The 13254-nt window shown below is 36.5% G+C and overlaps 1 protein-coding gene across 11 annotated transcripts in view; it reads left to right on the top strand.

The window, feature by feature from the left end:
* Positions 1-13254, top strand: part of ITSN2 (intersectin 2) — an 81162-nt gene that overhangs the window by 43101 nt on the left and 24807 nt on the right. For 9 of the 11 annotated variants that reach the window (XM_083830770.1, XM_083830765.1, XM_083830767.1 and 6 more), the window contains 11 exons: positions 429-578; positions 835-975; positions 1778-1865; positions 3115-3254; positions 5968-6104; positions 6798-7240; positions 8367-8488; positions 10284-10459; positions 10741-10885; positions 11387-11592; positions 12440-12504. In XM_083830770.1, coding sequence (XP_083686896.1) covers positions 429-578; positions 835-975; positions 1778-1865; positions 3115-3254; positions 5968-6104; positions 6798-7240; positions 8367-8488; positions 10284-10459; positions 10741-10885; positions 11387-11592; positions 12440-12504 — 1813 coding nt within the window. Of the gene's footprint in view, positions 1-428; positions 579-834; positions 976-1777; positions 1866-3114; positions 3255-4144; positions 4226-5967; positions 6105-6797; positions 7241-8366; positions 8489-10283; positions 10460-10740; positions 10886-11386; positions 11593-12439; positions 12505-13254 lie in introns of all 11 variants that reach the window. The other 2 variants (XM_083830764.1, XM_083830771.1) reach the window with 2 other exon arrangements.

The following is a 13254-nucleotide window of genomic DNA, read 5'->3' on the forward strand; positions in this document are numbered from 1 at the left end:
ACTGAATTCATAATTGATAATATTTTGCTGTTTGAATTTAAGACAAATTTGCTTCTAGGTGGTGTCACACTGCATGCATAAGACTTTAATATTTTATGTTGTTCTGTGAAATAATCAAAGGAGGTTACGTGTAATGCTCCTCAATGAGGTCATTTATGGTCTGTACTCTAAACTAAATGAATTTTCTCTCTGAATTACGCAACTCTTTTCAAACAGCTTTTTTCCTTTGGAGTTAGAAGTATGACATGAAGAGTCTTAAAGGGTCATTTCCTCCATTCTTCAATACTGAAGTATACAATGGTCACTTTGAAAAAGACAATACATTGTGCTCCTGTTACACTATTTACAAGTAGAGCACATTATAATAAAAAATGGTCTCTGTGTTCTGTATCTACATTGTAATTTAAAGTAATGTAACTTCTCCTTAGGCAGCAAAGCAAGAACTTGAGCGCCAGCGACGATTGGAATGGGAGAGAATTCGTCGCCAAGAACTTCTTAATCAACGTAACAGGGAACAAGAAGAAATTGTCAGGTTGACCTCTAAAAAGAAGAGCCTTAATCTTGAATTAGAAGCCCTGGTAAGACAATTTTTACTGCCCATCTTGAAGGGAAATGCAGTATTTTAAAGTATGCAAATCTTAGAATACACATTGATGGCCTGCTAGGAGTCCCACTCTGCTTTGGATGAGCAGTCTAAAGCAGATATTACCGGGTTCTTTTAAAGAATTGATTGTGAACTAATGTGCCCAAAGGCATTGTGGAGAAATGTGTTTTTTTTTTTTTTTTTTTTTTTTTTTATATAGGTGATATAATTTGTCTCTCATTTCTTTCTAGACGGACAAACATCAGCAAATCTCAGGCAGATTGCAAGATATTCGAAATAAGAAGCAGATTCGGAAAACTGAGCTGGAGGCTTTAGATAAGAAATGTGATCAAGGAATTATGGAAGTCAAGCAATTACAACAACAGCTGCAGGTACATAACTTTCTGTTACGTTTGTAGTTCTCCTTTATTTCCTATTCTGTGTTTCAGTAATGTTGATAATCAGTTTTGATAGCGAAGAATAGTGAATCAGTTTGATTATAGTGCAGAGAGGAAATTGGCGATGCCATCAACATTGCAGAGGTTTTTAGTTTTTTTTGTGGTGTTAAAAAAATGATTAAATGTACTACAACAAGCTGAAAGTTGAATGAGGACACTAGCCAAGACTTCAGCTTTATTTTTGTGGATATATAATAGTGACTTCTTTTGAGTTCTTTTATAGCTACAAACTCAGATTTTTATGAGGAATGCTTTTCTGTATGCAGACCAAGTTGGTCTTTGGGCTGAGTTACCTTGCAGGTCTTTTTTTTTTTTCTAGTTTCTGTATTTGAATAGCAAGACAAATTATTTCAGAATAGTTGTCTATGATAAATCATCCTCTACCTTATTTTTTTGTAATGCTCCTGCCTGTCAGGGAAACTTCTTTTCATCTTCCTGTGTGTCACAGAAAGTTACTGTTTTATATTAGATTTGAGGTAGTCAGATGTTCTCATGATAACTGTATAAATAGTAACTTTTTTTTTCCAGCTGTGTTAATGCTTTTTTGGTTAAAAAGTATTTAGTTATAGTAGTGTTTATGTTGGGAGTGCAGAAGTCATTTTTCCTCTACTCTATAATGATAACTTGCATCCTGCGTTTCATTAATGTGAGTTGCGATTATGTTTGGAAATTCACCCACTTTTACTTAAGTATAAAGAGTATTAAAAAGTTGTTATGTTTTCTTTAATATCTACAGGAGTACCAGAATAAACTAATCTATTTAGTTCCTGAAAAGCAATTGTTAACTGAAAGAATTAAAAACGTTCAACTTGACAACACTCAGAGTAAGTGCCCACAAATGAATTCTCTTCTGTTTGCATTGCTTGCTTTTCATCACTTGTACTGTAAAAACAAAAAAGGAAAAAAAAAAAAAAAAGCTGTAGGATACAGGGGTGTTAATCACACCTTCACTTTTTTTTTTATCTTTTCAGTGAGTGCCACCTTGGAATTGCTGCATATGCATTCCATTATTTCCTTTGTGTTCTAAAAAGGGGCAAACAAACACATTTATGACAAAACAGATTTTGCTTAAAAGTTTACTTATGCAGACTATACAGGCCACACATATTATGATCCTTATTACACCATGTCTTTTTTTGTAGTGTAGACTCAAGGGAGTTAATTTATGTAAAATTTACACTGGCCCTTACATCACATTAGAAGTTCCTCTCAAATCACACTAGATTTTCCTGCTTTCAGAAGCTTGCTATGAATTGGTCTAATATGATATGAAAAACAATTTGCAAAGTATTCTATATGTATTACATGTGATGTCTGTAAGTCTCAGGTAGGTAGGTGTTGGTCTATTTCTTTGTGCTGTATGCAAATAGGAAGATAAATCAAGGGATATTTTTGAGGAAAGACGTTGGGAATGCATGTATATTAGGAAAAAGAAAAACAGTGAAAACAAAAGTCCTTGTAAAATTGCTTGTCTTTTTTAACCTGGCTTGTATCAGGAATAGTGTAGCCAGCGGGACCAGGGAGGTGATCGTTCCCCTGTACTCAGCTCTGGTGAGGCCACACCTCAGATACTGTGTTCAACTTTGGGCCCCTCAGTACAAGAGGGACATTGAGGCCCTGGAGCGTGTCCAGAGAAAGGCTGTGGAGCTGGTGAAGGGCCTGGAGCACAAGTCCTGTGAGGAGCGGCTGAGGGAACTGGGGGTGTTTAGTCTGGAGAAGAGAAGGCTCAGGGGAAACCTTATTGCTCTCTGCAACTGCCTGAAAGGAAGGTGTGGGGAGCTGCCTCTTACCACAGATAACCAACAATAAGACTAGAGGAAATGGCCTGAAGTTGTGCCAGGGGAGGTTTAGGTTAGAAATGAGGAGACATTTCTTCTCAGAAAGAGCAGTCAGGCACTGGGACGGGTTGCCCAGGGAGGTGGTGGAGTCACCGTCCCTGGGGGTGTTCAAGGCAAGGTTGGATGTGGTGCTTAGGGACATGGTTTAGTGGGTGACATTGGTGGTAGGGGGACGGTTGGGCCAGATGATCTCGGAGGGCTTTTCCAACCTTAGTGATTCTGTGATTCTATGCAGGTGCAGGAATTGGTTCAGTGCACAAGAAGTCCCTAGAAAAGGAAGAATTATGCCAAAGACTTAAGGAACAACTTGATGCCCTTGAGAAAGAAACTGCTTCTAAACTTGCTGAAATGGATGCATTTAACAGTCAGCTTAAGGTAAGTGTATTCTCTCAATACATAGTTTTACACTGGCAAGCAGTGTCTTTATTTCTCCATCCAATCATAAAGATGGTGGCACTTCCACCAGACTTCCAAAAAACTCTTCTGAACTTCTGGTGTCGTGTAAGAATTTCCCAAACTCTTGGAATACGATAAAAATGCATTTAAAACTACTGCTAATGTACTAAAATATCAACGTCTCGCTCATCATTGCTTTGCATGAATCACCAGTTGCTCACTGTAAACTTTTGCATTCTAGAATTAATTTGGTTTGAGATACAAACTCTAATTCATTTCTCAGGCTCTTGCAGATTCTGTTGTTATGGGGTTGTATTGGCTACAATTCTTGAATTGTGGACAACACTTTAATCGAAAGAAAAATGGGGTTTCTTAGTATATTGCACAAGATCTGGTAACAGACTTAGGTATTGTTATGTAAATAAGCACAGGGCACTTCACTGGAGAGTAAGTTAATAAATGTTGACTGTTGGACCTAAAAGCATTTTTGTTGTAGAGGCAATTCTTGACTTAGGTTAAAATGCATGCAACTCTCAGGTAGGTTAGCAAGTATCCACTTACCAGCTTACTCCTAGTGGCTCTGATGTGAACTTTATTCCTAAATAATTCATTTACAGCCCCAATGTGAGGGCTCTATGCTCTCTGTTAAAAATGACACAAAAATTAAAATTTGTAAACGTTTTAAGAGTTTCTTTTATTGTGAAAAGAATGGCTACATGTAACACTGGTTACATACATTTTTAGTTACTTGTTCACTCGCATGGCTTGCTGTGTTCAGTGGCTGCATCCACAGTTTAGTCTTCCCTAAAATATGTTTTTCAAAATACAGTGCAAAGATTAATTAGCTTTTTATCTGCCTTATCTTACAGTGTGAGAATATGGATGATTCTGTTCTTCAGTGCCTTTTGTCTCTGCTAAGCTGTCTCAACAACCTCTTCCTCTTACTTAAGGTTATTTTCTAATCTTTGGCTCTTTTGCTTTTTAATTATTTCGCAATTTTCCTCTGCTTACCCTTTCTGTTTGGATATATGACTTCTATTATATATATTTTCATAAAAGAAAATCAGTAGGCTCTTTTTATTTCTGCTAACTTTTAAATCCTTGTAAAGATTTACAATTTTGTTATGTGCTTAGAAAGCCAAACTGCAAAATACTGATAGTTTATTAAGAAGTAAAATGGCTATGCTCACCCAGATATTTTTCTTTTAATTAAGATAATATCAGCAAAAAGAATACTGCCTTAGATGGAAACAGTGTCTTTTCTCTCTTTTCCATCTGTTGCTCTCTACTTGTCTCACCGTTCCTATATTCATACATCTTTAGCTGTGAGTCAAGTATACGAATTCTCTTCAGAGTCTGAGACTAGAAATAGCATCAGTGCCCAGAATATGACACATGGCACAGCAAATGCAATGCTTTTAAACCTCCATATTAACCCCGTACTAAAGCTTGCTTACTGTTTTTCTTCAGTGCTGCTTTTGGCCTCTGCTGTCAGAAACCTGGCTTTTTTTTTTTCCCCCCCATAAACTATTCTCAGAACTACTTCACTGACCTTTCAGTTTTGCGGAAGAGTTGTTCTCTCTTCATATCAAAGATTTCTATGTAGAATTAGAAGTATTTTCAGCTGAACGTGTTTGGGGAAAAATAGTAGTAAATTGATCAGTTTAATTAGTTGTTAGAGACTTTCACTGACAGAGAAATCTTGTTACCTTGCCCTTTTCGTATAAAATGCACAGTAATTTTTAGGCAACGTGATTTTTGGTAGTGGTGCATATCATAGTGGGAATAGATCATACTTAATTGCTTTATTTGCATTTATGATACCAAATATAAAAAGTCAGGGTATACCTGTTGCTCAATCCTATCAGTAGGATTCCTAATGAAAATAACGTAGTATGTTCGAAATCTTTTGTAATGTGATGAAGACATTCTGAAGTATTTGTGTTATTGTTTTTTTCTGCCTTTTTTTATTTATTTTGTAAATTTAATTATCCCAAAGATTCAGGCTGATGTTTTATGAAATGTTCTTAATCAGAGGGAGATGGAGTAGGAATTGAAGGATATGTTCAATAGAAAAGTTCACAAATACAGCAAAACTCTGGTCTGAGTTAGTGGCCTTAGGCTATAGCTTCCTGCAGTGGTAAGCCTACTCTGTCAGAGTTATTTCAGTCTTCCATTTGATGGTACCATTTTGTAGTTGTAATTTAGAATGGTGAATGAAGCGGAAAAAAAGAAAGCATGGTGAAGGTGAACACCCTTTTTAAGGGATATATTCTCAGCTTTATGGCATTGTGTTGGCTTTCAGCTGAAGTCTGCCGCCTCGAGAAATGCGTTTTGTGATTATTTATAATATGCTTCATTGTCTTCTTTGTTCTTAAATAATGTTGTGCTTGAACATTAAGTTTTATATTTTCCTGTTTCCTCTGTCACATTTGCCATTTCCAGCAGGTGTGTGACTGAAGGGCGCATTGAAAGACTAAGTTACATAAAAGGCTTTGCAAACCTGGCAGCTATTTTTATATTTTGACTTTCTTTACAGTGACCTTCAAGGACTATTACAACTTAATATTACTTTGTTCATTTGTGTGGACAAAGTAATACTTTGATTCACAAAACATTAAAATGCCTTGATGCTTTTCTCAAAAGATTGGTTTTATTTCTTTTGATGTACTTTATTGTGTTTATTTATTAGGACCTGAGAGAAAGTTACAGCACACAGCAATTAGCCTTGGAGCAGCTCCACAAGATCAAACAGGACAAAATAAGAGAGGTAGAAAAAAGAAGAGCTGAACTTGCACAGAAAAAGCGACTGGAAGATGAGGCTGCAAGGTACCATATCTGAAATCTGTCGGCATTGCAGTTTTTAAAGCAAAAGAATGCCATGGTGACTTTAAGACACTGATTGTAATAAACAGGAAGTGTAACTGGTAAAAATACGTCCTGGTTAGTCACCTTAGAGAAAACATTTTATATGGAGTGCCACTGATACAAGGTGTTCTGAATTCCCTCTTTCCAATCTGTTTTTATCTTCATTTTCATAGAATTTGTAAACTCAGGTTTTGTAGGTAAATAAACAAAGTAATTACTCTTGCTATTAAGATTTTAGCTCCTTTAATAAATAATACACATCTAAAATTCCTCATATTTTCTACCGTGTTTTTCTGGCCTTGTACCTATCTCCTTACAAGCCCTTCTGACTAATTCCTAGTTTTTTTTCATGTATATTCAGACAGCTGTGAGATTGATACTTAAGACAATAGGAAGTGCATTGACTTCCTAACTCATATGTTAATCTTGAAAGATGGATGAGTGAGGAAATTTTAAATTTCGTTCTTTTTAGGAAGACAAGAAAATTCAAATATGTTTTTACAATACTCTCCTGCTTATTGCCCAGAGAGAAAACTCATCAATATCATAGACACGGTTTTACTTAAAAGTGCAGTTGATTGTTCTTGAACAAAGTGACTTTCATTTTTATGAAAAATAAAAATTCTTTCTCACTCTCTCATTCCCCTTTTAAAGGAAAGCAAAACGGGAGAAGGAGAACCGATGGCAGGAAAATATCCGAAGGGAAGAGGAGGAGAAAAAGAAGCGATTAGAGGAAGAAAGAATGCAAGAAAAAGTTCAAGAAAAGCTGAAAGCTGAAGAAGCAGTTGCACTGATGAGAGACAGGGAAAACAAACAACGGCTTCATGAAGAGGAGAACAAAAATAGGCAAGCTGCAATCTTGAGAGAAACGGAACAAAGGCAGAGGCAACTGGAAGAAGATAAAAGAAAGCAAGAGCAAATTGCAAAAGAAGCTGAGGAGAGGCGTAAGAAGAATGAAGAAATAAAGAAGATAAAAGAAGTGACCAACTCTCAAGAGACAGAGAAACGCACTTCTAAATTAAACATACACGAAAAGTTTGCAGATCTGTTGAAACCAACAGAGGGTAAAAGTCTTAAGACACCCTGGAAAAATGAAGGTAATCTTAGTCTGTTAGATTATTGCTTTAATGATTCCTATTTTCCTGAGTATCATTTCATTCTTGAGATGTATTAGTGTTAATGTGACACTGGCAGACTTATTGTCTAAAATATTGTAATAATTAAAAAAACAAACACACAATGTTCTATGTCTTTAGTTAGGTATAAATCATCCTATTAATTTAGGTTGTCTTTTATCAATTTTCACCACCTGCGGCCCTGATGACAAATCTTCCAGTGATCATGGCTAACAAATTGTGAATGTTGGAAACAATAATATTTTAGCTTTTTCATAAGGCCAGAACTTTCTATGATTAAAGAAGAATGCTAACGTGGAGGAGTTTTATCAGGTGATAAGTGGATGGACAGGTAATCCTCAGTGACTTATTAATATTGAAATCCACTTTATTTCTGCCTTATTCAATACCTCTTTTTAAGAAAAAACTAAAGTCACCATGACTTTCATTGTAGGACTTTGAAAAATAGTGGTTTAACAATATTTTCACTAAAAGCAGTTTTGCTTAATCCATCATTCATTAGTTCTTGTAAGTTTTCATTAGCTGTTTTTATCACCGAATTAAACAGGAACCAAGTTAGGACAGCGCTGAAAGATATTTGCACAACTTATCTAGACCTTGTAAAACATTCACTGTTAGCAGCATCACTCACAGGCTTTGAGAATGCAGAAGCAAAGAAAACAGAAATTATGGTATTTTGCTTTGTAAGAGTTTTAAGTAAAATTTTCACAGTGCTGCTGAACACTTCTTGGAGCAGTGTTATCTTTTTGACTTGGAAAATTGTATTTTTGTTAGACGAGACTATATTAAAGTACTGGCCTAGCCAGAGCTGTTTGACAAGAAGGGATGAGAAGATAAAGATCTCATTTTTTCACTTGAGAAGAAAATGCATTTTATTGCCTACATTACACTTAGTGATTAGCATGTTAAACCCTTGCCCTGTATGCATCCCATCAGCCTGTTACTTAGTGATCTCCTCTGGTACTTGCTTAGTGTCTTCAAGGCAAGAACTGTGCTCTGCTTATATTCATACGTGTTGCTTAGAATGGTAGAGCTCCAAGTGCTTTCAGCTGTATCAAAACAGTAACCAGTTTTCTTATCCCTTCAGGCAATGCAATTAGTACCTCAGAGACTAGGAATTCGGTTGCCTTCGTAAATTACAGAGCTTTATATCCATTTGAAGCAAGGAATCACGATGAGATGAGCTTTAATACCGGGGATATAATCCAGGTAAGATTTGCCATTCATATTTAACTTGTGAGAAAACAACCCCTTCCTCTGATCCTGAGATACACAAAGTCCTAGGTGTCAGAAGCATTATGTTGATACATTCTAGACTTAATTACGATTTAAAGTTGATCACTTTTTTTTAACAGGTGAAATTAGGATTAGTTCAGATAAAATCTTTATTTGTATTTTAGAAGTGTCGAGAGTTTGTTTGGAGTAACAGTAGTGAACTCTAAACATAAACTTTCTAAAATTGTGGAATAAAGGAATGATGTAGTTGCGGCAGTTTTTTGTACGTTTAGATGCTGGCCTCTAAGTGTCTGCTTGAAATGTGAGTGTAGTAAACAGAGGCATGAATGGCTACATGAGAAGACAAGATTATTAATGGCATATGAAAAGGCCAGTTATTTAACAAGTTGATGTGAAAGGTTCCTCTGAATCTACATACCATTTTCTAATGTATGGCTAACATAATCTGTGTCTTCTTGTCATTTCCTTTATAAATGCTCTCTCAGGCAGATGTCCATAGCAGAGTATTCTGCGTCCATCCTGTGTAGTATTCTTCTGGATTCGTTGAGTATGCTATCTGTAATGTTTCAGAGGGATCATAAGGCTAGAAATGTTTTCTGGCTTCTTGGTTGAAATCTGTGTCATTTCATTTAATTATATTATTTGTTAGCATAAACAATTTTGAAAGCCTGTGTGGTCAGGTGGACTTGTGAAAACTGATTTACAACTGTGGTGATGCGGTTAATATACATGTATCTAACGTATGAGTACATATGGCTCTCCCTCATTCAGATTATAATGATACAGATAGGTGATAGGGGAGAATTCAGAAAGCAGTGTATTATAGAATATTGAAACCTGTAGGTATTAACCTTCAGTTTGATAGAGTTAAATAATTTATTTGCATTTTCACACCAATGAAGTATAGACAAGGAAATAAAAGTTGTTGTTTTGGCTTCCTTTTCAGATAAAATTAACAGTCTCATTTAACTGCTGATATCCTGTTTTAGAAATATGCCAGCAGCCTCCGCCTCCTCTCCTACCTTCAAGCTCAGCTGAGCTAACTAGCTGTTAGTATTTGATTAGCTGCTAATTTTAGCTTGCTTTTTCTTTCTATAGCTTTGACTATATGCAGCGTAATGGAGGCTTCAGTACTGATAGGAATGTGTAATACAAATGCTTTACTCTTAATCATTGCAATAAATAACAGAATTTTTGGGTGTGTTTTGTCTGCAGTTAATTGCAGGTCCAGCACATCCTTCCTTCAGTTTTTTACAGAAAATCACTGAGAAATGTGGTTGCCCTTCCCCACTTAAGACCACCACAGTTCTCTAAGCAGAGCTGTACCTGTTTTTTGTGCTGCTGGGCCAGCCAGCCACTGCTTCTTGGCTTTGTGTTCAGTGAAATGCAACACAACGCATCATAGATTTTGGCAAGCCAGAATTGCTCCAGGTGTCGTATGTGGTCCCCAGTGTCAGGTTGTCTGGGGCCTGCTTGAAGGAATATGACATCTTTGAGGCCTGTCTCCACATGTCTCTGAAGCTGGCTGGCAGATTTGGTGTGTTACCTTGGAAGGAGCTGCTGGAGGCGGAGTGCAATTGCATCACCCTCTTTTTTGAACAGGGCAAAATCAGCTCAATTCTGAAAAAGGAAGAGAGTAAAAATGCTGATCCTGTGAGAGTGCTGCACACGCTATTCAGTGTGTCAACAGGTGCTGACACATGAGATATCATCCTCTTGTTTCAGACAGCTAATTGTGTTTTCGTTGTACTTACCCGCCTGTCCATAGGTTGATGAAAAAAATGTTGGAGAACCTGGTTGGCTTTACGGGAGTTTTCAAGGACGTATTGGTTGGTTTCCATGCAATTACGTAGAAAAAATACCAGAAGGAGAAAAACCTTTATCTCCTAAGAAGGCCTTACTTCCTCCGACAGTATCTTTATCTACTACCTCAGCTGCTTCAGAGTGAGTGTTTGTCACATTTGTGTTAAAACTGCTTTTTCAAAGTTAACGCATAATGTGCTGTATAGTATCATTCAATGATACAGAAAATATAAATGCAGAAAACTTACTGACAAGTCTACTTGAAAGTGTTAGCTTGCATATTTTGAATAGTAGATAGTCTGCTGCGCATTGCATAGAATGATATGTTTTATATTTATTAAAAAAAAAAACACGGTGATTCTACTGAGGTAATTTTTATAATAAAAATTGTCGTGTTAAATATGCCTGTATTCAATTTGCAGACCACTTTCACCAAGTAAATCTGCAGAAGAATCTGATTACCAAAATGTACATTTTTCTAGCTTGAACGTTAATACAGCCTGGCAACAGAAATCAGCTTTCACTCGCACTGTGTCCCCTGGATCTGTTTCACCCATTCACGGACAGGTAAATTGCGTGAAAGTGGAGAACTTGCTGTTCACATTAATGACACTTTTTAAGAAAAAAAAAACGAAACAAAACACAAACACACTTTTCTAATTTTTCTAATACTGTGTGCACTGAACAGGCCAGGGATAACAAACTAGTCTGAATTCTCCACTGCTGCCTATAGACATAATTCCATACATTTCAGAGGACTGGTGACCAAGAATGCTTATGCAATGTGTTTCATAATTCTGTGATTGTTTTCACATCTAATTAGACACACAAGATATTTGTAACAAGTAAGAAACAGAATTGAGAGAGTGTTCCTGAGTCAATCACTTATATACAAGAATGTAAAGCATTGTCCAGGCAAAAAAAAAAAGAAAAAAGAAGTTAGGCCAACACTTAGGAATGAACTTGCTTAGACTTCAACAAATGATACATCAGCATATGTTTATTTTTAGCACTTGCACCAGTTAGGGGTAGTATGGTCAGCCACCATCTCCGCTTCTGTCTTAACAGGGGCAACCTGTCGAGAACTTAAAAGCACAAGCACTTTGCTCTTGGACTGCAAAAAAAGATAACCACTTGAATTTTTCAAAAAATGATATCATCACTGTCCTGGAGCAGCAGGAAAACTGGTGGTTTGGGGAGGTACATGGAGGACGGGGTTGGTTTCCAAAATCTTATGTCAAGCTCTTACCTGGAAGCGAAATCAAGAAAGAGGAGTAAGTGCGCCTTATTATTGTTTTGTTCTAAAGTTTAAAAAAAGAGGTGTTTTAGAGTGCAAAATCCTTGCAGTGCTTTAAAGTGCAGATTCCAATTAATGTTTATAATTTACACCATGCCATTTTAGGCTTTTATTATTTCATTCTTGCAAGCCAAGTAATGTTGGGCTCACTACTGAGTAAATAGACAGTTGTCCAAGCTGAGTGCTGTGAAAAGTCGATGGTGTTTGGTCATTCATCAAGTGCCAGCTTTCTTTTGGTTCATTACCAAGTCAGATCTCTTGCAGTGGAGTTGCTTTGTGCCTCTGAAGGGTGCCAACTTCTAAGTGACCTACAAGGAATTCCTTAACATTCAGCATTAAAAGCTCGTATGGCACACCTTACAGAAATAGTGCTATTTTTCTTTCTTGGAAAGATCCTTATGTCTAATCTAATGCCGTATGTAACTGCTCAGGTAGTTATTCAGAGCCTGGTTACTGCTGGAGTGGCTGCACCACCGTGTGTGAATTGTTCTTGTTATGTGTTACGATGAAAGGTCTTAGAAATTCTCCAGTATGAGAAGTTAGACAAATTTATTTTGTACTTCTTTCAGATAGCGTAATTTGTGAATATATCTTGTTCTATAATACTACTTTTTTTTTTAAAAGTGTGCTGTGCTCTTGGATGCTACTCACATCTTAAATTCCCGTAGTATCTGTCACTGTTTGAGAGTCAAGGAAGCCTTTGTAAATAATTTAGAGGAAATACCAATTTTAAGACAGCTGAAGTGAGCTTAGTCTCATCCTAAGAAAGAGATTTTTTCTTGGTCAGACTTTTTAGTTACTCAAACTTTTTTTTCTTTCCACAGACCAGAAGCTATTTATGCAGCTGTGAAGAAAAAAACTAATACACAGTCTTACACAGTAGGAGAGGGTAAGACTGCATGAAATGTATTACTTAATGATATACCTTGTTTCTGCTTAACGGCATGTGACTCTGAAAAATTTCTGAGCAAGTCTTTTTAATGTTTGTCCAAAAGATACAGTGTGAATGTCGAGCTATTATTATGAGAATCCTAAAACAAGAACTTGAGTAAAATTTGTAACTGATTAAGGTTGAGCATAGGCAAATTTTTTTGTTTGTTGGGTTGTGTTTGATTGCTTGTTTGTTTAGGGCTTATGCTCCAGTAATTTACTTCTGAAAATTAAAATGTCTCGTACCCATAAGCTGACTTCTCTTCTTGCTGTTCTCTACTGTACTATTCTGTGCTGTAGAGATAGGAGAAGGGATTCTAGTCTTCTGAATGTGGATCGTTCTCTTTTAATCAGTAGGGAGTAGAGAAAATAAGTATTACTGCAGAAGAATTTGTCAGAAACACTTTCTAAGCCTTTTAATACAGTATATTTCTGTTTCCTCAGTTATGTTTTTATTCCAATTGTGTTTTTCATTTCTGCTGTATTAGATAAGAATGGATTTAATCAGATGTAGGTGTGGAATATACATTCCTGCTATGCAATATGGAGGTAGGGTGGAGTACTTCTTACAAGAGATGTAAGTTCTCTAGCTGTGGCCTACAGGCTTATCTGCAGTCTGTTCAAAGGGTACTAACTCTCACTCTGCCAAATTAATTTGTCTGTAAGATGTTGTGTACCCTTAATTCTGAGTTGTAAGCACGAGGCCAGC

This window comes from Anser anser (assembly GCF_964211835.1).
Source record: "Anser anser genome assembly, chromosome: 3".
NCBI classification, from domain to species: Eukaryota; Metazoa; Chordata; class Aves; order Anseriformes; family Anatidae; genus Anser; species Anser anser.